The 27324-nt window shown below is 46.5% G+C and overlaps 1 protein-coding gene and 1 pseudogene across 35 annotated transcripts in view; both read left to right on the top strand.

Moving 5' to 3' along the window:
• CLTCL1 (clathrin heavy chain like 1) overlaps positions 1-27324 on the top strand; it is a 104446-nt gene that overhangs the window by 38347 nt on the left and 38775 nt on the right. For all 35 annotated transcript variants that reach the window (XR_013523525.1, XR_013523519.1, XR_013523518.1 and 32 more), the window contains 15 exons: positions 1956-2117; positions 4672-4785; positions 8069-8242; positions 9250-9447; positions 10327-10527; positions 10635-10787; positions 11344-11466; positions 14880-15017; positions 19832-19996; positions 20573-20753; positions 22133-22296; positions 23393-23518; positions 24107-24249; positions 24586-24820; positions 26166-26288. Coding sequence is in view for 24 of the 35 variants with exons in the window: in XM_078341524.1 (XP_078197650.1) it covers positions 1956-2117; positions 4672-4785; positions 8069-8242; positions 9250-9447; positions 10327-10527; positions 10635-10787; positions 11344-11466; positions 14880-15017; positions 19832-19996; positions 20573-20753; positions 22133-22296; positions 23393-23518; positions 24107-24249; positions 24586-24820; positions 26166-26288 (2400 nt within the window). In the remaining 11 variants the exon portion in view is untranslated. The remainder of the gene's footprint in view (positions 1-1955; positions 2118-4671; positions 4786-8068; positions 8243-9249; positions 9448-10326; positions 10528-10634; positions 10788-11343; positions 11467-14879; positions 15018-19831; positions 19997-20572; positions 20754-22132; positions 22297-23392; positions 23519-24106; positions 24250-24585; positions 24821-26165; positions 26289-27324) is intronic.
• LOC103795951 (cytosolic acyl coenzyme A thioester hydrolase pseudogene) lies at positions 17029-18207 on the top strand (annotated as a pseudogene).

The raw sequence follows: 27324 nt of genomic DNA, 5'->3' as shown, positions 1-27324 counted from the left end.
TCCTAAATGCCATTCAATCACATGCTTTAAATTGGTTCATTTTATGTTTTGTGAATGTCACCTCAACATATAAAGAGGTGGGGAATATGAGGTCATAGTTTGCCAACCCTGTCCAAGCATTGCAAACGCAAATGCCTGTTTCTGTTTGAAGCAAGTTCTGTCCCTGTCATCCTGGTTAGCTCTTACTCCAGCTTAGGTGTCACTTTGGGAAGCCTCCCTGACTTACTGATCTTGGTGAGCTGACAAGGCATCTTGTTCTATCCCGTGCCGAAGTCACACTCCGTATCGCAGTTGCTTGCATATTTGCCAGAAACTCTCACCATCTGTCCTTGAGAGAAGGACCTGTGTCATATTTACTTATCTCTAGCCCCTAGCATGGTGCCTGGCACAGTGAATGCATTTCTGCATTGAGTCCTTGCCTGCTATAGTCCTTACCATGCCTTTACCCAAATTGGACACACTTAACCCTCAGCAGCCCCATGAGGTGGGAAGGTAAGCCTGGCAGGTGCCTAAGACTTAGAAGCAGGCCGTCGGCCCAAGGCCGCACACGTAGCCTCAGGTCCGGTCTCATCACCTTGGCTGTTCTGTCTTCCCTGCCTCTTCATCTTGGCTTCAGCTTAGGCTTCATTTAGGCATCTGTACCTTTAGGACTCAAATGTGCTGTCACCATGTTGCTGGAAGTCTTCCCACGGTCTCTTGGGGAGGTGAGTTTTGTCCTGTCTTTGGATTCTCATTTTTACCTTTCCATGCTCATTTTTCTGTTAGAACACAGACCACTTATCTGCTGGCCACTCCCTTCTTTCTCCCTATTACCAGCCTTTGGCAACCACTAATCTATTTTCTGTCTCTATAAATTTTCCTATTCTGGATATTTCATGGGTGGAATCAGACAATGTGTGGCCTTTCATGCCTGGCGCCTTTCCTTAGCTTGTTTTCAGGGTTCATCCATGTTGTAGCCTGTGTCAGTACTTTGCTTAAGAAACCTGTGCAATAGAAAATATTTTCCAAGACAAAGTTGAAGCCTTTGTGATCCCATTTGAAGGAGTCATGAATGAGTAGGGAATACACTGAGGATTTTACCCACAAACTACATGTGTGCTCACTCAGCAGAGAGGATTGAATGTTGAATTACAGGAGCTTGAACTCGGACCCTTTTGTATTCCATTTACTTAGCTTTGGGAGCATTTGATTTTGGATATAAATGTACTGAAATTCTTTAGTAGAAAATATAAATTCTAAGTTTTATGGACGACATTAGCCTTACTGGTTTTGGGGTTTGGGTGTTTTTTAGAGACAGGGTCGTGAGCTGCCACCCAGCCTGCAGTGCAGTGCTGCAGTCATAGCTCATTGCAACCTGGAACTTCTTGGCTCAAGCAATCCCCCTGCCTTGGCCTCGCGAGTCGCTAAGAAAACAGGCATGTGCCACCATGACCAGCTAATTTTCTTATTTTTTTGTAAAGATGGCATCTCGCTATGTTGCCCAGACTGGTCTTGAACTCTTGGCTCAAGTGTGAGACCACTGTGTGAGCCACTGTTCCTGGCCTTATTAATTTTTGTTAAATACAATTTTTGCTACTTAGAAATTTCAGAAAACACAATTTTCAAAATTCGCCTGTGATTGCATCGCCCTGATTTAACTACTATTAATGCTTTGGAGCCTTTCCTCCGAAATGCATGAGTTACTTTCCATGAAAAAAATGCCCTCACATTTGTTATATTTAACAAATTAGGATCATCCATCTTACTTTTTTGTGGTCTTATTTTTTCCCATAGTGTTTGCCATGTTTCCACATCAAATTCAGAGTGATATCATACCTTTAATAGCTAATACATTTAATTTTTATTAGAGGAAGTATGCTAATGTATGAGACTTTCATTTTATAAACATATTTTAAGAATGTTTCTTTATATTCCTCTCCTTTCTCTCTCTTTCACTGCGTAATACCTTTTCTTAGCAAAACCGTGTAGTTGGGGCAATGCAGCTCTACTCTGTGGATCGGAAGGTTTCACAACCCATAGAAGGCCATGCCGCTGCCTTTGCAGAGTTCAAGATCAAGGAGAATGCCAAGCCTTCCACCCTTTTCTGCTTTGCTGTACGGAATTCCACAGGAGGCAAGGTAAGATCCACTCTACTGTCTTCTCCCTGCGAAAAGTGTCATGAGCTGGTGTTAGGGGCATGCCTGCGTGTGGCCGGGTGTGGCCTGCAGGTGTCTGTGTGAGAAAGGTTCATGGTGGTGTTGAGAAGTTCGCACCATGATGCCCATGATTAAGTGGCCCCATTCCCATTAAAAAAAAATCCTCTTATGGCTGGGCGCAGTGGCTCACACCTCTAATCCTAGCACTTTGGGAGGCTGAGCTGGTCGAATTGTCTGAGCTCAGGAATTCGAGACCAGCCTGGGCAACACAGTGAAACCCTGTCTCTACTAAAATGGAAAAAATTAGCTAGGCATGGCAGCCTGTGCCGGTAGTCCCAGCTACTAGGGAGGCTGAGGCAGAAGAATCTCTTGAACCTGGGAAGCAGGGGTTGCAGTGAGCCGAGACTATGCTATTGCACTCCAGCCTAGGCAACAGAGTGAGACTTTGTTTCAAAAAAAAAAAAAAAAAAAAAATGTTAAGTGAGGCACATTTTCTGCTCTTGGGGAGATGACTGTGAAATCACCAGTGTGGTGCCTTCCTTACCATGAAGGATGTTTCTGCCCAGGTGGTTGCAGGGAGCCTCAGGGAGACTCCAGAGAAATTAAACTGGCGAGGAGCCAACTGGATTTTATTAGGCTCAGCGGACAACAGGGCAGCGACAGGCCCCCCTCTCCGGAGCAGAGCATGCCACATAGAATGCCCTGTGGAGAAGAGCACTCTCCAGACCGGGCCTCCGTGCACAGATGGCAGCCCCGAGAAGAGAAAGGGCTGGGGGCTCTCTCTACAGCCAGCTCTTCGGTGGGCATGCCCCTCCAGCTGAGCTGGAGATGAACCAGGAGGTCTTCTGTGGCAGACCCTTCCATACCTGGAGAGCCTGGGAAATGCAGTTTCCTGACTGTACCTGTCCCAGAGCAGCCCTGTGCCTTGTGTCAGAGTTGGTCCTCCCTGCTGCAGGGTGAGTGCAGGGTCCTGGGAGTGCCCCACCCTGCCTGTGCCCTGACTAACTTGTCCTTTCGGGACGGGCCAGTTGTCTTCACGTGTGGGTTGGAGCTTGTCTGGACACAGTTCTTTCATGCCGACCTCCTCCTGCTGCCACTCTCAGAGCCTGGCGTCCTTTCTGTGCCTCTGTTCCTGCTGGCAATGTCACCCTTCTCAGCTCCCAAGCAAGAACCCATAGTAGTGAAGCCTCATTCCATTCTCTTGTCGTTGACCTTTAGCAAGTCTCACATCTGACTTAGCCTTTTGTGGCTACGTCCTTCTCACCTCACAAGTGCTTACGGAAGAGCCATTTATTAGGTCCTCAGACCTGCTTCACCCCTTCTTACCAATAGGCCTAGCCAGAGAATTTTCCTAATCTACCTTTTATGTGTCTTAAAGCACCCAAAGCAAGACTTCTGTTCCCCCACATCTGCACCCACAGGAGCACCCATATGCTTGCCGTTCAGCCTCCCCCACCAGCCCAGCTCTCAGTGCTGCTTCCCTGCTTATCTGAGCCCCTTTGGTGTTACTTCTCTTCTCTCTCTGCCCGGCCAAACCCAGATGGCCCACCAGGGACACCCTCGTCCGTGTCCTCTAAGCCCATTCTCCTGCCCTTGTTTCATGACTCTCACTCACCCTCCATTTTGGATTTTGTTGCAGATTTGTGTTAGCTATGATATATTTTCTTTAGATGAAGTTATGGGGGCCAGGCATGGTGGCTCATGCCTGTAATCCCAGCACTTTGGGAGGCCAAGGCTGGTGGATCACCTGAGGTCGGGAGTTTGAGACCAGCCTGACCAACATGGCAAAACCTCGTCTCTACTGAAAATACAAAAATTAGCCAGGCGTGATGGTATGCATCTGTAATCTCAGCTACTTGGGAGGCTGAGGCACAAGAATCACGAACCTGGGAGGCAGAGGTTGCAGTGAGCTGAGATCACGCCCCTACTGCACTCTACCTTGGGTGACAGAGCGAGACTGTCTCAAAAAAAAAAAAAAAGAAAGAAAGTTATAGGGAAGCCACTGGTGTAGGTCAGGAACTGGGAGCTGTTCTCCTAAAGGCAGGGATGGGCCCCCTCATCAGATTCTTACCCCTGCCCAGCACAACCTGGAAAACATCAGGCCTGTGCGACGGTCAGGGTGTCTCGTGAGTATGGCCTCCAGTGATGAGATCTTGCACTAACAGGCTTGTGTGAGTCTAGGCTATACGCAGGAGGGCAGGGAGCAGAGCTGGAAAGAACAGCGGATTCTGACTGGAGCCCTTTGTTTCATCAGCATCCAGGCCCAGGGAGGGGAAGTAACTCTGCCACTGTGCTGGAACTAAGGATTCCAGGCTGCCTGACATTGGCTCTTTTGTGCTGTGCTTGGTGATGGGCAGCAGGTTATTGAATAATCACAGGCGCTCCAACAAGGGGGTTTTCTGCTTTGGTTGAGTGTGACTTTTAGCATTAGTCATCCAGTAGGTAGACCTGAGGCTCCACTTGCCTCTGTGCCTTGGCTAACACTCATCCACCACCACAAGCAGTTCCCTCGATTGACCTAAAATCTCTCTTCTAGTTGCACATCATTGAAGTTGGACAGCCTGCAGCAGGAAACCAGCCTTTTGTAAAGAAAGCAGTAGATGTGTTTTTTCCTCCAGAGGCGCAGACTGATTTTCCAGTGGCTATGCAGGTATGAATGTGCTGCTCTCTAAACATCTTCATGTCCTAAAATGTACTCTAGCACCTCCCAAGATATAGGAGGCTACCATTTTTAGGATGCTTCTGCTGTCTCCTGCCACTGTGATGCTCTTAAATGCATTTAGAGGCCTAGAGCTTTGGTCTGTGAGCTGGGAAGGTCCTGTTCATAGAATTGGATGCCCTGCATCACAGTGAGTTAGGACATCAGGAGACTTTGCCAAGTCACACACCAAAGTCCTAAGCCATTTCCTTCTTATTATAAATGATTAGATGTTCACGGTGGTATGAGAATACGTAAAGAATAAAACACTCATTTCCTTTACAATTGGTTGCCATTGAAGGAGCCCAGAGCTCCCAGAGACAGTTCTTTGAGCTGGCACTCAGAATGGCCCAGCATTTGACATGCAGCCTCTAATGAAACTAGGTAGTCCTGAGCCCCTGTAGGAGAATTGTTCACCTTTGTATCAAGAAGGTTGGGAAAACACCCAAACCTGCATGTGGCACGTACCCAGGCAGACTTGGAGGAGTTCGTGCTGTGAGACCTGAAGTTCTTACGAGATTCTCTAAAACAGAAACAGGTGTCAGCAGGGGCTGTGGTGGTTCCGTGTGTGCTAAGTGCGTTCGTAATCAAGTGTGCTTTCCTTATGAGGAGCAGAACATTGTTGTGGAAGTGTCGAAGGCACAGAGTCAGAACGATAAATAAAAAAAGAAACGTTTTTGAGTAATACAAATTAAAAGATTTTTTAAGAAAGAAAACATTCCTCTGTAGATGAACCAGTTGGATATAAAATATATAGAAAATCTTGGCTGAGCATGGTGGCTCATGCTTGTAATCCTAGCACTTTGGGAGGATAAGGTGGGCGGATTGCCTGAGCTCAGGAGTTCAACACCAGCCTGGGCAATACAATGAAACCCCATCTCTACTAAAATACAAAAAATTAGCTGGGCATGGCAGTGTGTGCCTATAGTCCCAGATACTCAGGAGGCTGAGGCAGGAGAATTCCTTGAACCCAGGAGGCAGAGATTGCAGTGAGCCGAGATCATGCCACTGCACTCCAGCCTGGAGCGAGACTTCATCTCCAAAAAATACATAAATAAAGAAACAAACAAATAAATAAAAATGTTACAGCTTGTTTTATAAAAACTTTAGATCTATACCTTTTCTGAACAATATTGGAATCAGATTATATATGTGAGATTATATAATTACTCTCCTTTTTACTATTTTGTTCTCATAAAATATATGCTATTTATAAATTTCTAATAATATCGATAAAAGTCACAGCAGGATTAAATACCTCCTGAAACCCTCACACTGCTGGCAATTTGGCCATCCCTTTGGAAGTAACTTAACACGCATACATTTATGCAGATTTATACAGATAGACTCTTATGAAAATGTCTCTGCACTAGCCTTGCTGCTGTGTAAACTCCTCTAGCTGTGTTGTAGATCGTTCTGTGCCAATAACACACATGTACCTGTTTTATTGTCTGCATCTTCTCTTCGGTGCCACAATTCATTTAAACAATCCCCATAAGGAACAATGTGCTGCATACACCTTTGTGTGTTAGTCTAAAAGTCCAAAGATAAATTTCTAGAAATGAAACTGCTGGGTCAGGGGCACATGCCCATCGCAGACTCCCCTGACCACTCTGGCCACTTCACGTTCCTACTGGTGCTTCCACTGGTAGCTAGACAGCATCCCATGTTGTGATGTCTTTCCCTTGGTTACCATCAAGGTAGAATTGATTTATTAGCCACTCATATGCATCTGGTTAATTGGCTTCTCCTAATCTTTGCATTTTTTTCTATCAGGATATTTTTTTTAAAAGTAGAGATGGGTCTTGCTATGTTGCCTAGGCCAGTCTAGACCTCCTGGCCTCGAGCAGTCTTCCTGTCTCAGCCTCCCAAGTAGCTGGGGTTACAGGCGTGTGCCCAGCTCCAGGATTTTTACCTTATTTGTAAGAGCTTTTTGTACTTACAGAATACTAAGTGTCTGATGTATTCTGAATATTTTTCCCAGTCATAATTTGTGGTATGTGCCACTTTATTGAAAGTTGCATTTTTGTGTGTCAATGGCATCATGTTTTGAGAATACTTCTGTACCCCAAGATGATCACAACATTTACCTATATTTTCTTTCATTCCTCTCCTAATTGTGTTTGTTTTTTATTTAAAATCTTTGACCCATCTGTAATTTATTTTCATCTAGAGAGTAAAACAGAAATTCAGTTCCTTGCTCTTACTTCCATCTCCAGATAGCTAGTTGACTATATTAATAATATATGCTATATATTGATTAAAGTGCCTGTTTTCCACGAATGTGTTACCTACTAATTGTTTATTGTTTCAGAGTTGGAGTCTTGCTTTGTTGCCCAGGTTGGACTCAGAGTCCTCGGCTCAAGTTATCCTCCTGCCTTGGCTTCCCAAGTGGCTGGGACTATAGTCCTGTGTCACCACACACTCATTCTTACTAAATCCTCATACATGATTCATTCTCTTTCAGGGCTCTCAATTAAGTTCTATTTCCCTCTCTCTCTCTCTCTCTCTCTCTCTCTCTCTCTCTCTCTCTCTGTCTCTCTCTCTTCCAATGGTAAAATTTAATGTATATGTTTAATAATGTGGTTGGGCAAATGCATCTTTTTTTTAACCCATCCCCTTCAGGTTTTCTTGTGTGTTAAATATTTTTCTGTAAAAGTTAATAGCATTTGGCAAAACTCAAAGGTTACTAAGTGGTGGTGGAAGGCGCGCTGGGACATTAACTTGTCACTTTAGGTCTTTGTCCAGAACTTTCCCCTTCTCTTATGAACTCACAGCTTGCTTAAAGGGGTTTGATAAACCGAAAGGATTGCTCTACCTGAAAGATAAATGGAGTAGCCTGAGTCTATCGGACCTTTATTTGAAAGTAGTTGGACAAAATATTGGCTTTAAAACTAATTCTCAATCAAGTACAACTTAGAATCCATGTCTCAGTGAAGCATTGCTCCCACCAGTAATCTCTTGGCCTGAGAGACTGAAGAATCCTCATAATAGCTGAATGTGGCAGCTCACACTTGTAGTCCCAGCTACATTGGAGGCTGAGATGGGAAGATCACCTGAGCCCAGGGGTTGGAAGCTGCAGTGAGCTATAGTGGCACCACTACACTCCAGCCTGAGTGACAGAGCAAGATCCTGTCTCAAAAAAAAAATCCTCTTTATCATTTATGAACTCTTTTTACCCACATGGCTCCTCCTTTTTACTTCTTAACTTCTTGCTGTCGTTGTCTTCTGACAGATTGGAGCTAAACATGGTGTTATTTACTTGATCACGAAGTGTGGCTATCTTCATCTGTACGACCTAGAGTCTGGTGTGTGCATCTACATGAACTGTATTAGTGCTGACACAATATTTGTCACTGCTCCACACAAACCAACCTCTGGAATTATTGGTGTCAACAAAAAGGGACAGGTGTGTAACTCTGATGTTTTGTTTTCCACCTTTTCCATTCATTAGGGACTGGTGTTTACTTTCCCTCTTCTTCAGGAAAGTGGCTGGGCATAGTTTATCAATGGTTCCTGTTATTAAAACTTAAATCTATGTCTCCTTCTCCTTCATATTGGCACTTCCCCTCTTCAGACAGCACCATTTCTAACACAGGATTGATTCCAGGAGAGCAGCTCCTTCCCGCACGAAACAGCAGTTCTGATGCCCAACACATCATCTTCAAACCACGCACACCCTAATTTGGGAGGGTTGGAAAAGCAGATACTATGGTATTGAAGTTACTTTTCTCAACCATAGTTGAAAAAGATAGTTAAAATAAGAAACTCTTGTGTGGGCACATAGTTTATGCCTGTAATCCCAACTAAATGGGAGGTTGAGGCAGGAGGATGGCCTGATCCCAGGAGTTTGAGGCTGCAGTAAGCTATGACCACACCATTGCACTCTAGCCTGAGTGAGATAGTGAGAGCCTCTCTCTAAAATTGAAAAAAAAAAAAAAAAAAAAGGAACAGTGGCTGATTCCTATAATCCCCGCACTTTGGGAGGCTGAGGCAGGAGGATTACTTGAGGCTAGGAGTTTGAATCTAGCCTGGGCAACATAGTGAGATGCTGTCTCTACAAAAATATTTTTTAAAAAAGAAAGAAAAGAAACTCTGTGCTTTAAAAATAAAAAGTTTAAGAAGACAAATTATCAGTTCCATCCACATAGATCATTTTGCTGTAGTGCAGATTGCATCACTGGGGTGCTTATCCATGTGACTTTAACAACTACGTAGACTCGTATGCTGTTCTGCTTTCTTACCTTTCAGCTTCCATCTCCTTTGCATCCTCTCACTACGAGGGCCACCGTCACTGGTGTGCTCAACGCTCGCCTGAGAAGGTGGCTTCCCTCCGGCATCGGGAGGGAACACGGCAGAGGGATGGTGGAGCACTCCTCTAGGCTCAGCCGCTCTCACTTGTTGGGTCCTTTACAGGTGCTGTCAGTTTGTGTTGAGGAAGATAACATTGTGAATTATGCAGCCAACGTGCTTCAGAATCCAGAACTCGGTCTGCGTTTGGCCATTCGTAGTAACCTGGCTGGGGCAGAGGAGTTGTTTGTGAGAAAATTCGGGACCCTCTTTGCACAGGGGAGCTATGCTGAAGCCGCCAGAGTGGCAGCGTCTGCACCAAAGGTGATAAACCTCGAATACTGTTCAAGTGTTCTGAGTGTTAAGAACCAACCTTGAGAGGAAAATAAGTCATACAAGTATTTCACTACTAATATTGCAGTGTATTTGTGTTAGGAGTTTTTCGTTTAACATTTTTGCACCAATGGCCTAACAGTTAAGGAGGTAAACAGAAAAATTATCCACAGTCTTCCTGTATCAGCAGTTCTGGTCTCCCATTTTGTGTGCATACATACCTCTCACCCAGCAGCTTAGGTACAGTTTCACATTTTTGTGACTTAGAATTTTCTACTCCTGCTACCTGGTTGTCAAATATAACTACAGTACATGAAGTGGTTGTTCCCTGTTTTATTTAGCAGTAGTCCGACTCTGGACTTTCTCTACTCTTTTCGAATATACATTTCTGTATGTGGCTTTTTCTTTGGTTTATTTCATTTGGATAAATTTTTCAGAGACTGGATCTGCTCCTGAGTAGATAAAGATTCCAAGTTGCTTGTCCTTGAAAGAATTTTTCTTGTCTTTCAAGGGGTAGTTATGAACAAACCATTTCTAGCCTTCATCATGAATTTAAGTATTTTGAAATAGAATATAATGATAGCAGAACTTCACTACTGCAAGACTGACTGAGAAGCCTAATTCTCCCTGCAGCATGCTGGGGGAGAAGTAAGAGCCTAGGTGTGAAGCCACCTGTAGGACCTAGAGTCCCTCATACTTTCAGTTATTGTTGAAGGTAGAAGCAGTTGCCTTGGTAGAGGACTTTTTGTCCATGACAGAGCAGTGCGGAATTTCCATTGGGAAGTTTCTGTTTTTATATACAAGCAAGTTGAGTGAAGGGACCCCCCCCGTGATTACAACACAGTGACCTATTTTTCCATTTATTATTAGGGAATCCTGCGTACCAGAGAGACGGTCCAGAAATTCCAGAGCGTACCCACTCAGTCTGGCCAGGCTTCTCCGTTGCTGCAGTACTTTGGAATCCTGCTCGACCAGGGTCAGCTCAATAAACTTGAATCTTTAGAACTTTGCCATCTGGTTCTTCAGCAGGGGCGTAAGCAACTCCTAGAAAAGTGGCTGAAAGAAGATAAGGTAGAAACACTAGTGAGCTCATAGCCCCCCACCCCCCACAGCTTGAAAACTTGGTCCAGGCTCCCTCCCCACCTCCTAACTTTGCCTTGTCCCTTGGCATACCACAGCTGGAGTGCTCAGAGGAGCTCGGAGACTTGGTCAGAACCACTGACCCCATGCTTGCTCTGAGTGTGTACCTTCAGGCAAACGTGCCAAGCAAAGTGATCCAGTGTTTTGCAGAAACCGGCCAATTCCAGAAAATTGTTCTCTATGCCAAAAAGGTAATGGGTGTTGCGCCATCAGCATCTCACACATTACTCACGTGTGGTTGAGTGGTTGCTGATTTCGAAGTTTATAAAATACTCTTCTTTATAAGGCTTCTGGTGTGAGAGTTGGCGGTGTTGCTGTTAGGATCTTTATTCATTGATAATGATCATGTTTTATTCTCTTCGGTTTTTATTATCCTGAGTTTTCCAGTCCTTCCATCTTGTTTTTATCTGGGAGCTTCGTCTTGTTTTTACTCTCCCTCCTTTCCTTCTGTAGGTTAATTTGATATTCTGGCAGACTTCCAGATCTTGTCCCTGTTTGCACACAGATCGGATTAACTTCTTTGTGGTCTGAGCTGTTTGTATAGTTAATCATGCCTTCCATGTACATGAAATCAATTGATTTAATTGCTTATTGTGTTTGGCAGAAGGCTGGTACCTACACATGATAATGTTGCTGCTCATTTCTTTGTAAACACAAGTCTGAAACAAATGATGGAGACGTTCCTTTCCTTTTCTGATGCCTGAGGTTTTTTGTTGATTTTCCTGTTTGGTGCTCCCTTGCTTCTAGGTTGGGTACACCCCAGACTGGATCTTTCTGCTGAGGAGTGTGATGAGGATCAGTCCAGAACAGGGCCTGCAGTTTTCTCAAATGCTACTGCAGGATGAGGAGCCACTGGCCAACGTTAACCAGGTGAGCACAGACCATTTTGAACAACTTTTTGTGACTTTTAGAGGCATCTAGAAGATTCCTCTTAACTTGCCTCAATGCTTTTCTTCGTCTGCTATTAATCTTCCAGTTTTAAAAAATCTAGTATACTTGGGGAGTTTGTCTTCTAGTTTTTATTATGTGAATGCTCATTGCTTCCTTTATTTTGAAGGGCTTTAGAGTATGTGTGCATGGGTTTATGTCTTTGGGTGGTGATGGGTGTAGGTGTGAGGATGTCATCTAGAATCCAGCCCTCCATCCCTTACCCAACCACAGTTACCATGTCGTTGTGTCTCCCTGACCATTGGCCTGAGCACCAGTAGCTAGTGCTGTTGTGTCCCCCAGATGTTCATCTTGTGGGTGTCCAAATGACCTGGATCTGTGTGAGCATCTGTCTGTTTTTTAGTGTAACCTACTTAGAATTTAGATGTAAACACACGACAAGTCACTTTTAGTAAATTGGTACAAGGAGCTCTAGTGATATGTAGATGTGTAACAAGCTTGAAGCCATGCATCATAGCCAACAGCCTGTTTAGAAATAATAAGTGCCGTTATATTGTGTTTATACATCTGGGAATTTGCAGATATTTTAGAGAGCATGAATAAGAGATTTGAGCCAAATTTACTTAGCTTCCAATAGGAAAGAAATTTCCGGTTCACATCTTGATTACAGTTCATATTTTAAAATTGTTTAAAATATAAACTTTCTCTCGTACTTTATGAAGAGTTCCACAATTAGTAAGTTCTTTTTTTTTTTCTTCTTGTGACAGAGTCTTGCTCTATCACCTAGGCTGGAGTGCAGTGACACCGTCTTGACTCACTGCAACCTCTGCCTTCCAGGTTTAAGTGATTCTCGTGCCTCAGCCTCCTAAGTAGCTGAGATTACAGGTGCGCACCACCACACCTGACTAATTTTTGTATTTTTAGTAGGGAAGGGGTTTCACCATGTTGGTCAGGTTAGTCTCGAACTCCTGACCTCATGATCTGCCCACCTTGGCCTCCCAAAGTGCTGAGATTACAGGCATGAGCCACTGCCTGGCCAGTAAGTTTTTTTTTTTTTAATTATCCTGTAAAGCTGTCCTTCAAAAACAATTACTAAATTTATTCTTCTAGTTCACATCTTACTGTGGCATATTAATTATTTAAATTAATGTCAATTTAACTTTAGTAATTGTCTATGTAAATATTTGCATTTTCCCAGTTGTGCCCCAATAATATAATGATATATATGGGTTAGACATCAAGTGTCAGCTGCTTTGTTAGGACTCTCCAGAGAGATAGAGCCAATAGCATAGCTATAGATATATGAGGGGGAGCCTGGGCAACATAGTGAGACACTGTCTCTACAAAAAATTTTAAAAAATTAGCCAGGCATGGTGGTACACAACTGTGGTCCCAGCTACTCAGGAGGCTGAGATGGGAGGATTGCTTGAGTCCTGAAGGTTGAGGCTGCAGTGAGGTGATCTTGTCACTGCATCAGCCTGGGCAACAGAGTGAGACCCCATCTCAGATAGATGAGAGGGAGTTCATTGGAATGGGCTCATGATTGTGTAGGCTCAGAAGTCCTGTGATAGACTGTCTGCAAGCTAGAGGAGACCTTGGATTCTAGTAGGGTCGCTCAATCTAAATTTGAAAACCTCAGAACCAGGGAAGCTGATGGCATAACTCTCAGTCTGAGGCCAACAGCCTGAGAACCCTGGGGGGCCTTTGGTGTAAGTCTTGGAGCACAAAGGCTGGGGAGCCTGGAGTTCTGATGTCCAAGGGTAGGAAGAGGGGAATGTCCCAGCTCCAGGAGAAAGAGAAGAAATCCATCTCTCCTTTTTTGTGCCCCCAGCCGATGGGATGGTGCTCCCAACATTGAGGGTGGATCTTTCCTACTTGGTCCCTGAACTCACATGCCAGTGTCCTCTGGGAACACCCTCACAGACACACCCAGAAGGAATGCTTTTCCTGGTCTTTACATATTCCTTAATTCAGTCAAGCTGACCCCTAAAGTTAAGCATCCCAGCTGCCTCTAGGATGTGATTAAGTAATATGTGATTACTACTTGGATCCCTGTAGAGGATTCTGGGGGTTCATATCTTATAAAAGTTACTCCCTTTCATATACTTCAGTAAAATACCTCACTGGTAAGTATTATGTAGGTGATATGATTTTGCAAGATTATCTATTAATAAATTAATGGCCATAAATTACATGAATTGTGTTGTTGTTGAGATAAGGTCTCTGTGTTGTTATGGTCTCAACTCCTGGGATCAAGGAATGCATCCACCTCAGCCTCCTGAGTAACTGGGACTGTAGGCACATGTCACTACACCTCCACACCTGGCTCTATGTGAATTGTGATGACATAAGAAAATGCAGGCCGGGCACGGTGGCTCACGCCCATAATCCCAGAACTTGGGAGGCCGGGTGGATCATGAGGTCAAGAGATCGAGACCATCCTGGTCAACAAGGTGAAACCCCGTCTCTACTAAAAATACAAAAATTAACTGGGCATGGTGGTGCACGCCTGTAGTCCCAGCTACTCGGGAGGCTGAGGCAGGAGAATTGCTTGAACCCAGAAGGCAGAGGTTGTGGTGAGCCAAGATCGTGCCATTGCACTCCAGTCTGGGTATCAAGAGCGAAACTCCGTCTCAAAAAAAAAAGAAAAGAAAAGAAAAAAGAAAATGCAGAGGGTCCAGGCACGGTGGCCCATGCCTGTAAGCCCAACCGTTTGAGAGGCCAAGGCAGGTGGATCACCTGAGGTCACAGCCTGACCAACGTGGTGAAACCCCGTCTGTACTAAAAATAACAAAAATTAGCTGAGCATGGTGGTGGGTGCCTGTAATCTCAGCTACTTGGGAGGCTGAGGCAGGAGAATCGCTTGAACCTGGGAGGCAGAGGACAGAGGTTGCAGTGAGCCGAGATCATGTCTTTGCACTCCAGCCTGGGCGACAGAGTGAGACTCCATCTCAAAAAAATAAATTAATAAAACAGGCTGGGCATGGTGGCTCACGCCTGTAATCCCAGCACTTTGGGAGGCTGAGGCCGGTAAATCATGAGGTCAGGAGTTCAAGACCAGCCTGGCCAACATGGTGAAACCCTGTCTCTACTAAAAATATAAACAATCAGCTGGGCAGGGTGGCGGGCACCTGTAATCCCAGCTATTCAGGAGACTGAGGCAGGAGAATCGCTTGAACCCAGAAGGTGGAGGTTGCAGTGAGCCAAGATCACACTACTGCACTCCAGCCCGGACAATAGTACAAAGAAAGAAAGAAAGAAAAAGAAAATACAAAGGAAGGAACTAATTATTGAATTTCTAATTGAGATTATATTTCAGGAACTATTTCAATAGGAAAATAAAACACTGTGAATGAAAACACCCTGAGTGAAAATGTGGCTTGGATATGTTTCAGATTGTGGACATTTTCATGGAAAACAATTTAATTCAGCAATGTACTTCCTTCTTATTGGATGCCTTGAAGAATAATCGCCCGGCTGAGGGACTCCTCCAGACATGGCTGTTGGAGATGAACCTTGTTCATGCACCCCAGGTTAGTGACATTCTAGGCGAACACTAAGAGGCGGAGCACCTGTGACACCTCTCTGCGGGCTTGCAGACTTGAGCACAGTGGCTTTGAGCTGGGCTGGGCTTGTATCAGATGTTTATCTTGTACTTCTCAGGGGACATTCTCCATGACTTTCCTTAAAAGGATTTTCCAGAAATCATGGTACAGGACTTTCATGGAAACAGTTATCATTGGGGCATCATTCCTTTCTTCTTTTTTTTTCATTGTGGTAAAATATACATAACCAAGTTTACCATCTTAATAATTTTTAAGTGTCTGAAACAGTGGCATTAAGAACATTCACAATACTATGCAACCATTGCCACTATATATTTCCAGAACTTTTTATCATCCCTATGTAACTGTTAAGCAATGACTCCTCATTTCCCAGCCCCTGACAACTGCCGTTCTAATCTGTCTTTATTAATTTAACTATTCAAGATATTTCATATACATGTAACCACAAAATATTTGTCCTTTTATCTGGCTTTTTTCACTTAGCATATTATTTTCAAGGTTCATCCACATTGTAACAAGGGTTAGAAACACCTTCGTTTTTAAGACTAATAGTCCACCGTGTGTGTATTTCACATATGCTTATCCTTCATCCATTGATGAACATTTGGGTTGCTTCTACCTTTAGGCTATAGTGAATAATGCTGCTGTTAACATGGGTGTACAAAGATCTCTTTGAAGCCCTGCTTTCAATTCTTTTTTTTTTGGAGACAGAATCTCACTGTGTTGCCCAGGCTGAAGTACAATAGCACAATCTCAGCTCTCTGCAACCTCTGCCTCCTGGATTCCAGCAATTCTCTACCTCATCATCCTGAGTAGCTGGGATTACAGGCATCCACCACCACGCCCAGCTAATTTTTTGTATTTTAGTAGAAACGGGGTTTCATTGTGTTGACCAAGCTGGTCTCAAACTCCTGACCTCATGATTTACCTGCCTTGACCTCCCAAAGTGCTGGGACTACAGGCACGAGCCACCAGGCCCGGCCTGCTTTCGGTTCTTCTGGGCATATACCCGGAAGTGGAATTGCTGGATCGTATCAAACAGTAATTCTATGGTTACCTTTTTGAGGAACCGCCATACTGTGTTCCAGGAGGCTGCACCATTTTATATTCTTGCCAGCAATGCTTAGCATTTCCAATTTCTGTATATCCTTGCCAACACATTTCCCCTCTCTAAAATAATAATAGTAATAGTAATCACCATCTTAATGGGTGTGCAGTGGTACCTCATTGTGGTGAGGCATCATTTGTTGGCCTGAAAGTTGTGGGAGGCAGATATAATCAAGTCAGGTGTCTGTGCTATTTTGGGTTAAATTTGGATATATATACAAGAAAGGGATTTAGAGGAGTTTATATCAAGCTGTTCACCATGGTACTAAGTGGATAACATTGCAGAAGTTCACTTTGTTTTTTACTTATCTCTTTTGATTTGTTTTTTCTTTAATAATCACTTATTGTTTTTATAATTAGGAAACAACATATTAAGTATATTGTTCTATTGCCTCAATTTATTCAAATCCTCAAGCTAACTGCTAAGAAGTGGGTCATATTCCAAATCTAGGAAATAAAGGTGCTGTTAATTTTCTGCTTGGAGTCTACTGGACTCGCATGACTTTGTGAGTGTATATAATAGTTTTTAGCGAATGAAGTTTGAAACAAACCAAGTACCACTCAGAAACGTGGCAGACTCTAAGGAATGCCCAGACCCTAAAGGGTGCAGGACAAGCAAGTAGCTGGGTAAGGTACCAGCAGGCTCTGGCTTAGTGCCCCAGGATGCTGGCAGTCTCTGGGCAGTGGGAGTGCATGATGGTTTCTAAATTATCTAACTACACTGAGGAGAAAATGTTTGAAAACAAGAAGTAAAGATCAACCTGAAGGAAACAAAGAATAGGAGACTCAGGTAAACGCCAGAAGTTCTAAAGCCCTAGTCTTGAGACACCTGTGCCCTCCTGCAGCCCCCTGCGCTGCCACAGCTGCCAGCATGTAGGGCCCAGATATCAAGATGCTGTCTGCCATCCATATCTGCCGGATCATGCAGATGACACCAAACGGGGCTAGCAGTGTACATGGTGGAACCATCCTGAAGATGATCCAGGAGGTGGGTGCCATCATCAGCACCTGGCACTGCAGCAGCCAGAATGGGGAGTGCAGTGTGGCTGCACTGGCTTAGGTCAAGCACACTGACTTCCTGGCGTCCTTGTGCATCAGTGAGGTGGCCCACATCAGCACGGAGATCACCTACACCTCCAAGCACTCTGTGGAGGTGCAGGTCAGTATGATGTCCAGAAACATCCTCACAGATGCCAAAAAGCTGACCGATAAGGCCACCCTCTGGTATGTGCCCCTGTCGCTGAAGAATGTGAACAAGGTCCTTGAGGTGCTTCCTGTTGTGTATTCCTGGCAGGAGCAGGAGGTGGAAGGCTGGAAGCAGAATGAAGCCCAGAAGCTGGAGTGCACGGAGACCAAGTAGAAGAACAGGGACATCGTCCAGCAAGTCCTCAACCCAGAGCTGAACACTCAGCTACAGCCAGTCCAGCTTGATCCACCTGGTGGGGCCTTTAGACTGTACCTTGCACAGCTTCGTGCATGGAGGCGTGACCATAAAGTCACGGACAAGGTCGCTGGGATCATGGCTGCAAGCCACTGCAAGACGAACATCACACCTTCTGTGGGCACCATTAATTTTCATGACAAGATCAGAAAAGGCTGCATCATCATCATCTCGGGACACATGACCTTCACAGGCAGTAACTCCATGGAGATCAAGGTCTTGATGGACACCGACCCTGTTGTGGACAGCTCTCAGAAGCATTACCCGGCCGCCAGTGCCTTCTTCACCTACGTGTCACTGAGCCAGGAGGGCAGGTCACCGCCCATGCCCCAGCTGGTGCCCAAGACCGAGGACGAGAAGTGCTTTGAGGAAGACAAAGGGCAGTATAATGAAGGCAAAGCGACAGGGCCATTCAGAGTTTCCTCCTGTTGCTGGGGTCTCCTCCTGCCGCTGGGGTCTCAAGTAGACATGACAATGGGCCCAGTGTCCAGTCACTTAGAAGTTACTCTGTTGGCCAAAAACCCAGTCCACATTGAGAGTTGGTGTTGTCTGAAGTTTTCATATCACGATGTTGTGCTCTCTCCTGCAAACCTCTACCCCAAAGCTTTATTGATAACATTCCAGTGTCAGTGCTACATAGTGTTGTCCTGAGCGCCGGGAGGCATTCCCTGGAAACCCTCAGGAATGCTTCCGAGCACACTGTAAGGCATGGGAAGAACCCAGCACTACTGATAAAGCTGCTGCTTGCCTGGAAAAAACAAAAAAACCCTACTTTTAGTACTTGGTTTGGATCGTTGACTCTGTGGGGAACCAGGAGGAGGTGTCACTCTAAGCAGTCTAGCGTGTGACAGTGGCTGTGGCTACTCTGTGTTTGGCCATACCTGGTTGGTGATGCAGATCCTAGAAGGAATGGGAAAGAGCGTGCTGTGTGGTAGGGGAAGGTGCCTGGGAGCATAGCTTGTCAGGACCAGCATTAGATACTTAGGACACACTCGGTCAGCCGTGCAGCAAGGCTGCTGTGTTGACCTATCCGGCCTTAGCCCAGACGTGCTTTACCCACTCAAAGATAATGTTTAGTGGCTGGGTACAGTGGCTCCTGCCTATAACCCCAGCATTTTGGAGGCCAAGGTGAGCAGAACTCAGGAGTCTGAGACCAGCATGGACAACATTGCCAAACCCCATCTCTACACAAAAAAGGTGTGGTGGCGTGCACCTGTAACCCCAGCTACTTGTGAGGCTGAAGTAGGAGGATTGCTTGAGCCTGGGAGGTCAAGGCTGCAGTGAGCCGAGATTGCACCACCACTGTTTTCCATCCATCCTGGGCGACAGAGTGAGACCCTGTCTCAAAACAAAAAGATTTTATGCCTCATCAAAATTGTTTCCAGGATGTTCATTGTTTTTTAAATGCAGTCCCCAATTCCTAATTATGTAATTAGCCTAGTAGAGAAGTCTAGTAAGCACAAAATGGGATTTGTTACATTCAAGTCTCCTTCTAGCCATTGCGAGTCTAAGGCTTGAGCTCGGTCGAGGAAAATCAGTAGACTTGAGCCCTCACCCCTCACATTGATCTTGCCATAGAAACCCTATAAGAATGTGATTGCTGCCCAGGTGCGGTGGCTCATGCCTGTTATCTCAGCACTTTAGGAGGCCAAGGTGGGCGGATCACCTGAGGTCGGGAATCGAGACCAGCCTGGCCAACATGACAAAACTCTGTCACTACTAAAAATACAAAAATTAGCCGGGCATGGTGGTGCGCCTGAGAGACTGAGACATGAGAATCGCTTGAACCTGAGAGGTGGAGGTTGCAGTGAGCTGAGATTGTGCCACGGCACTCCAGCCTGAGTGATGGGGTGAGACTCTGTCTCAAAAAAAAAAAAAAAAAGAGAGAGAATGTGATGGCTTAAAAGCTCCAACAGCGACTTGATCTCATTCCAGTAATCGAGCTTTATGGAGCTCCATTTTTCAGCCTTTCTTACAGGCCCAACTCTGTGACCACGTGGGATGGGCCAGCTCTGCAACATGGGAGGATGGAGCCTTGTGAAAAGGGCCTAACGTGACTTCAAGGGCTCTTGGGACCCACAAGTACTGCTGCCACCACAGAGGTGTGGATGTGGACAGGGCTTGTGAGCTCTGGTTGCCAGGCTATATCCTACCCTGGAGCAAGGTTGAGAAGCTGGTCTTAAAAAGTTACTGCCACTGTTCAGGCTTTCTCATCAAACTCCTTGTTTCATAGGTTGCAGACGCCATCCTTGGAAATCAGATGTTTACTCATTACGACCGGGCCCACATCGCCCAGCTCTGCGAGAAGGCAGGCCTCCTGCAGCAGGCATTGGAGCACTACACTGACCTCTCTGACATCAAGAGGGCTGTGGTCCACACTCACCTCCTCAATCACGAGGTACTGTTGCCCCTGAGGCACTCCTATTGTGGCTGTTGTCTATGCAATTAATGTCACATGCTCCCCAGTGACCACCTGTTGGTGTTGTGGAACCGTGGCCTGAGCCTGTCACTGCCTTAACCTACCATACATACTTTACTACCAAAAGCAGCTCTAGATCAGCCCACACACAAAGTTTATGTGCTCAGCAGTGTCTCTGTGCCCTGTAGCACCTTTCTTTCTGATGTCCACCTTTGACTTAGTCTAATTGCAGGAATACTGGTCAACTTTTAACACTGACGGCATAACAGGGCTGTCTGAAACCATTACAGAGCTAAACTAGCTATTGTGTTCCAACTTGTGGAATAAGTTTTAGCATCACCTGTGGAATATTCCAGATGAACAGTTTAGATCAGTGTCTTGCCAGCTTTACTTTTTGCTCCTACTTTTTTCCGTGACAGATAGTTGCTTTTCAGTCCTTTTATGTGGGAATATTTTTGACACTCAGGGGAACATGGGAATGACCTAGTTATTTTCCAAGTGTTAGCAATCATTAGAGTGGTGCATCGTTGTGGACAGACTCTTCCTTGTTCCCAGTGGCTTGTCAATTTCTTTGGCTCCTTGTCGGTGGAGGATTCCATGGAGTGTCTGCATGCTATGCTGTCTGCTAACATCAGACAGAACCTTCAGCTGTGTGTGCAGGTGGCCTCTAAGTACCACGAGCAGCTGGGCACGCAGGCCCTGGTGGAGCTCTTCGAATTCTTCAAGAGTTATGAAGGTAAGCTGTGCAGCCTCTGGCTGACCCTGCGACGTGACTGTTCCTCTTTTCTCAGGTGTTGCTGTCTGCCTGCCTGACTTAAAACGGCCTTCCTGCAAAGCTGGGCAGGATGTAGCACCTGCTGCCTTGGGTGCTCAGTTGGTGGCAGAATGTACTGCTATCTCATGTGCACCACTCAGCTTCAGTAACCTTTTTGGTGTTTCCTGATGAAGAAATAGGTTGGTTGGTGATGGGGTAGAGAGACTTACAGAGCCCGGTGTGTCTATGCGGCACAGTCTGGCGAGAATTCATCTAAAAGCCTGTGACATGAGTACAGTGAAAGGGCTTGATGTCTGGTCTTCATAGCCCCAGGAGGGAGGCTCCTAGGACCGCTCCTAAGTGAGAGCCCATGAGTGCATTGCTTTGTGGTGTCTGCTACCTGTTGATTGTGGAGGCTGAGGCAACCTGGTTCTATTCCTTTGCCCTTCTTGGGCATCACAAAAGTGTGGTAGGGCAGTGGGGTGGGAGTGGCTTTGTTAGGGACAGGTTGGGGCTGTCTGGCCCTCCCAGGATAGAGACTGAGCATTTGTCTAGGCATCAAGCCACTGCCATGTGTCCAGTGAGGTTGGGGCATCAGTGGAGGGTGGGCCAGGACCCTTCCCTCAGGGAGTTGGCCTTCTCTTCAGAAGACATCACTGTAGGAAAGACCATGACAGAAGATTGGCTGGAGCTGGGCTGGGAGAGGGCAGTAAAGTAGGTTGGTGGGGAACCTCTGGCCTTGGGGCTGCCCATTCCTTTCCTAGCATCAGAGTCTCACGGTTACAGTGAAAGACCTCAACAGGGAGGGGCCTTCTTGGATGTATCCTATCCTATTGTTACTGGTGCCTCCTGGCTGGCCTCTGTAACGGTGAGGAACATCATTAGCCTCTGTGAATGCTGTCCTCTGGGGCTCACCCCAGTGGCTCAGCACGTGGGGCCCATGTCACTGTCAGCTCCGTGTCAAGTTGTGGGCTCCTGCCAGAGGCCATGGCTTATTTCTGTGTCCCTTGGCATGCCTTTTTAGAGCAGCAGTCTCACAGCCCTCTCAGATTACGTCAGTGAGAATGACTCTTGATGATGACTATCTAGGTAAACCTGGGCCACCAAAAGGAATTTCACATGTACCAAATACCTAGTATTTTACATCAAAACATGCAGGTGTACCTGCCAAATATGATGGAAATCTCACTGACTATTTTTGGGAGCTGCCAAAACAGACAAATGGCATATTGATTGTGAGTTCTGAGTGGGCTGTGGGTTCCTGAAGAGTGGAGCAGGGTCATCGATTGAAGGAGGGCAACAGCTGTGGAGGAGGCAGGTGGGAGTTACAAGGACAAAAATGGAATGGTCTCTCTTCATAGGCCTCTTCTACTTCCTGGGCTCAATCGTGAACTTCAGCCAAGACCCAGACGTGCATCTGAAATACATTCAGGCTGCCTGTAAGACAGGGCAGATCAAGGAGGTGGAGAGGATATGCCGGGAGAGCAGTTGCTACAACCCAGAGCATGTGAAGAACTTCCTGAAGGTGTGTTTCAGCACCACCTCCTTCCATGAGCTGCCCTCGCTGATGGCAGGTGGGGCAGACCATCCACAGATGTCCCAGGAGGTGGGAAGCTGGATCTGTCTCGCCAGGGCCCCCTTAGTCCCCAGAGACAGAGCTCCACTTTATGGCTTAAAGTTCTAGAGGAATCCATCTATCATTTTAAGAACTTGTAGAAGGAAGCTAGAGGCTGTGCTCTAAGTATCTGGCACCTAAGTGGAGGGAGTTAGTACATTCCTGCATTGCAGTTCATCAACATCCCATTGGTGCCTTGTAAATTAGGCAAAGCTGCAGGAACTAGTAGACCACTCAGCACTAGTGGCATAAAGAACAGGAAACCTACTTCCTTATGTGGCAGTCCTGGGTGGCTTGGAGGTGAGTGGGATGGCTTTCCTTCCCAGTGTCCTTCAAGGACCAGGCTCGTAGCTGCTTTGCTGTGTTCAGCACCTCACCCGAATGTCATCTTCCCAGCCAGCTAGAAGGGAAGAGCACAGAGGAACCAGCACAGGTAGTTTGTATGGGCAAAGCCTGCAAGTGGCAGATGACACTTGGATTCACGTTCCCCTGGGGGAAACACTTAAAACTTCAAGAGGGAACATAGGAAATATGATCTAGGCATGGGACCACACAAGGGGAGACATGATTGTGGTGACCTGTGGCTGTCGTACCCAAGTGCCATCATCATCTGGGAGCAGTGCCCAGGTGTGTTTCCATGGCCTGCAGCTGCGTGTCTGAAAAGGCAGCCCTTACCGCAGGTGTGCTGTTCTTGAGAATGGCCTGGTTTCTATTGGGTTTGCACATAATGAGCTGCTTGTCTTAAATCAAAAGATGCTTTCGTCCAGACTGGGAATGTTAATGCCAAATTTAGCACTCTTTAACCAAATACTATTATCTTCCTCTCACTTATTTCCCAAAGCAGACACCACACCACAAAACAGCAGCCTATCTAGAGCAGTCTCATGCCGAGTCTCCTGTGTGTCCCTCTGCTGCAGAGACAGTGCCGTCCCATGTGGGCAATGAGCCCAGGGTCTGGCTGGCTGGTTTCTTCTCCCTGACTTGTTCTGTGCATTCTAACCCTCAGGAGGCCAAGCTCACAGACCAGCTTCCCCTCATCATCGTGTGTGATCGTTTTGGCTTTGTCCATGACCTTGTCCTGTATTTATACCGCAACAACCTGCAGAGGTACATTGAGATCTACGTGCAGAAGGTACTGCTGGCTCCCTGGAGTGACACCCGGCTGCCCCTGGGCCCCAGTCAGTGGCAATAGTCTTCACCTCAGAGGCTGCCTCTAACACCTGAGCATTTTGGAGACTATCATTTTGAAGGGTGATCGGTTAGTGTGTTCAGACTGCCAGAGTAGAAGACCATAGTCCAGGCGGCTGACACAACACACATTTATTTCTCACAGTTCTGAAGGCTGGAAGTCCATGATCAAGGTGCTGGCAGGGCTGGTTTCTGGTGAAGGCTATCTTCCAGCCTTGCAGATGCCTCCTGGCTGTGCCCTCACAGGGCCTTTCCTCTGTGCATGTGCACGTGCACTCCCAGTGTCTCTTCCTCTTCTTAAAGGACACCAGTACCACTGCATTGGGGCCCCACCCTTGACACTGATTACCTCCTCTCTCCAAATATGATCCCACTGGGGGTTAGGACATCAGTGAGTGAATTTTGGTAGGACAAAGCCCAGTCCTAAACAGGAGCCCTCTCAGGATTTTGCCCACACTGTCCAAGTTGTAGGGGGCTTCCAACAATAACTTGTGTCTGCAACACTGAAGTTACTTGACCTTGACTACCCTAGGTCAATCCTAGCCGGACCCCAGCTGTGGTTGGAGGGCTCCTTGATGTGGATTGTTCTGAGGAAGTGATTAAACACTTAATCATGGCAGTGACAGGACAGTTCTCTACTGATGAGTTGGTGGCTGAAGTAGAAAAAAGAAATAGGTAAGGTGTCCTTACTTGTTTTCTCTTGCTTCTGGATTCTAGTATCTGTTGTTGTTTCTTTCTAATTCTCCAGGACTGTCTCCACAGTTGGTCATTCCTGTACACATCTTAGATGTAGCAATGAGTTACTTGCTCTTGGCACTGTGAAGACCTTGGGGGAAAACCTAACAGTAGAAATCAGTTTGGAAACCACGTCCATCTTGGTCCCTAGAGCAACCTGAAGTTAATGGACTCAGAGACTTTTTGTTTCAGGAAACAACTGTCAGAGCCCTGGAGTTGCTCTCAAGATTTCCAGTGGTAACCTCAAGACTTTACAGCAGCTTCCTTCTTTCAAAGGCTCAAGCTCCTGCTTCCCTGGCTGGAGTCCCGGATTCAGGAAGGCTGTGAGGAGCCTGCCACTCACAATGCACTGGCTAAAATCTACATCGACAGCAACAACAGCCCTGAGTGCTTCCTGAGAGAGAACGCCTATTATGACAGCAGCGTGGTGGGTCGCTACTGTGAGAAGCGAGACCCCCATCTGGCCTGTGTCGCCTATGAGCGGGGGCAGTGTGACCTTGAGCTCATCAAGGTGGGTAGCAGATGTGCTGGGCTGCCTGTTTAGCCCTGGCCTCCCAGGGAACCTTTCAAAGCTGTCCCTGTGGGGAGTAGATCAGGGCTTTCTGTGCACCTGGAGATGGCGGGTCATAAGATGTATTTCCTTGTGATTCTCACAGCTTTTGGGGACTTGCTCATACAATTTGTATGCATCATACCTGTAGACCAGTTGGCCCTGAACCTGACTCATCACCCCTCTACTGACAGTCCTTAGTGTTGCCTGGTAATTTGAGGGCAACATAGAACTCCCTGGCTGACTCATGAGCTCCTCTGTGGAATGCCACCTTCTCCCGACTCCCCAGCTTGATCAGCCCCTCCTCTTGCCACCCTACCCGAGGGGCCTGCAGTTCCTTGGGTGCTTCCCATCTCAAGTGCCCTTGTGCTTCATGCCCCCCTTTTGGGGTAGTCCTCTACACAAGCCCTTCCCCATCCCCTGACCAATGAGCTCTTGCTGGCCCCTCCTCGAAACATCTGCCCAGGTCCTTTGCCTGTGTCTGCCCAGGCTTGGATCCACATGTTTGTAATTACATGTTTAGGTTAAATTGTATGAGCTTTTCCTACCTAACCATTTGATCTAAAAATCCAGACATGAACAGGGCACCTGTGAGGTTGATGCCACACCAGCCTGCTTGGGCCTTTGCCGTGAAACACAGGCAGCCTGTGCTGCATCCACAGACACATGTGCAAGCCGCAGCCTTGTGCCTGGCATCTGGCACTCAACAGATCCCATCCTCCCTAAGATTTAGCAAGTGCTGCTCATGCTAGAACATTCCAGTGGACTCTTGCTGTTTTGGAGATTTGTTATAACATTCAGAAAAGGGTCTCCAGACACTGCAAGGCTTGAAATGTTGCAGTGTCTGCGCTGTTTTATACCAGTTCTAGACTGTTCTGATAACATTTTGGAGATGGTTTAGAGCTAGCTACATATGAGTACTTAAATTGAAGTAAATTAAAAATTACCAATTTAGTTTCTGTCACACACCACATTTCAAACGCTCAGTAGCCTCCCGTGGCAAGCAGTCGCTATATCACACAGAGTGGGAGACAGAGCATGTCCCTGATTGCAGGTGGTTCAACTGACCAGAGATGTGTCACACCCCTGGGAGTTGTTGTAAACTTGGAAAGGGCATTTTGAGGTAGTTTGAGTGCATTGTAACCCTGCAGGATGCTGCTCATCCTGTGTCAAAGCACAGCGTCTTGCCTGGGCCCGACTGCCCACCAAGCCAGTATCAGGCACACAGGGAACAAATTGGGGTGTGTCCTCCCAAGCAGCTTCCATTGGTTAACTGCTGTGTTACACACGAGTGTGCTCATTTCAGGTTTGCAATGAGAATTCTCTGTTCAAAAGCGAGGCCCGCTACCTGGTACGCAGAAAGGATCCAGAGCTCTGGGCTCACATCCTTGAGGAGACCAATCCATCCAGGAGACAGCTGATTGACCAGGTGAGGCACAGAAATGGCTATGTGTGTGCACCTGCATTTTGCCGTCTAGTCATTGTTGTGGCTCAAGTGACTGGTTTCATTTTTCATTTAAAACATCTTGGCTAGGTGCAGTGGCTCATGCCTGTAATTCTAGAAATCTGGGAGGTCAAGGCGGGTAGATCACTTGAAGTCTCAGGAATTTGAGACCAGCCTGGCCAACATGGTGAAACACCATCTCTACTAAAAATACAAAAATTACCCAGGTGTGGTGGCACACGCCTGTAATCTCAGCTACTCAGGAGGCTGAGGTGGGAGAATTTTTTTGAACCTGGGAGGCAGAGGTTGCAGTGAGCCAACATCATGCCACTGCACTCCAGCCTCAGCGACAGAGAGAGACTCCATCTCAAAAAAATAAATAGTCCAAGTGTGGTGACATACCTGTAATCTTCGCACTTTGAGAGGCCAAGGCAGGTGGATCACTTGAGGTCAGGAGTTCAAGACCAGCCTGGCCAACATCGTGAAACCCCATCTCAACTAAAAATACAAAAATTAGCGTGTGCCACCACGCCTGTAATCCCAGTAACTCAGGAGGCAGAGGCAGAAGAATCTGGTTAAACCCAGGAGGTGGAGGTTGCAGTAAGCTGAGATTGCATACCACCACACTCCAGCCTGGGTAACTGAGCGACACTCTGACTCTAAAAAATAAAAAATAACATCTTAGCCCTTATGAACCTTCTCCCCTGCAGAAGTAGCTTGCCTAAAAATAGCCTGATTCCCCAGGGTCAGCTGACTTGGAGTCACTTACTGGCCAAGGGCATAGAATTGCCCTTGAATCCAAAGCAGGATGTGCAGCCCCGGGAAGAGAGTACCTGGTGGCACGCCTGCATGCTGGGTCCTTGATTGTTTCTCCAGCTCAGCCTCTGTGGACAGAGGTTAAGTAGCTTTCTTGCTGACTAACTCTTTATGCCCCTGTGACTGTCCAGCACCTCCCTGGACACAGGGCAGAGTAGTGGGGCCAGGGCAGGTGGAAGTCTGCCTCAGCCTCTGGACAGGCTCC

Source organism: Callithrix jacchus, chromosome 1 (genome assembly GCF_049354715.1).
Source record: "Callithrix jacchus isolate 240 chromosome 1, calJac240_pri, whole genome shotgun sequence".
NCBI classification, from domain to species: domain Eukaryota; kingdom Metazoa; phylum Chordata; class Mammalia; order Primates; family Cebidae; genus Callithrix; species Callithrix jacchus.
Note: the sequence above shows the minus strand (reverse complement) of the source record. Positions and strands in the feature narration are given on the sequence as shown.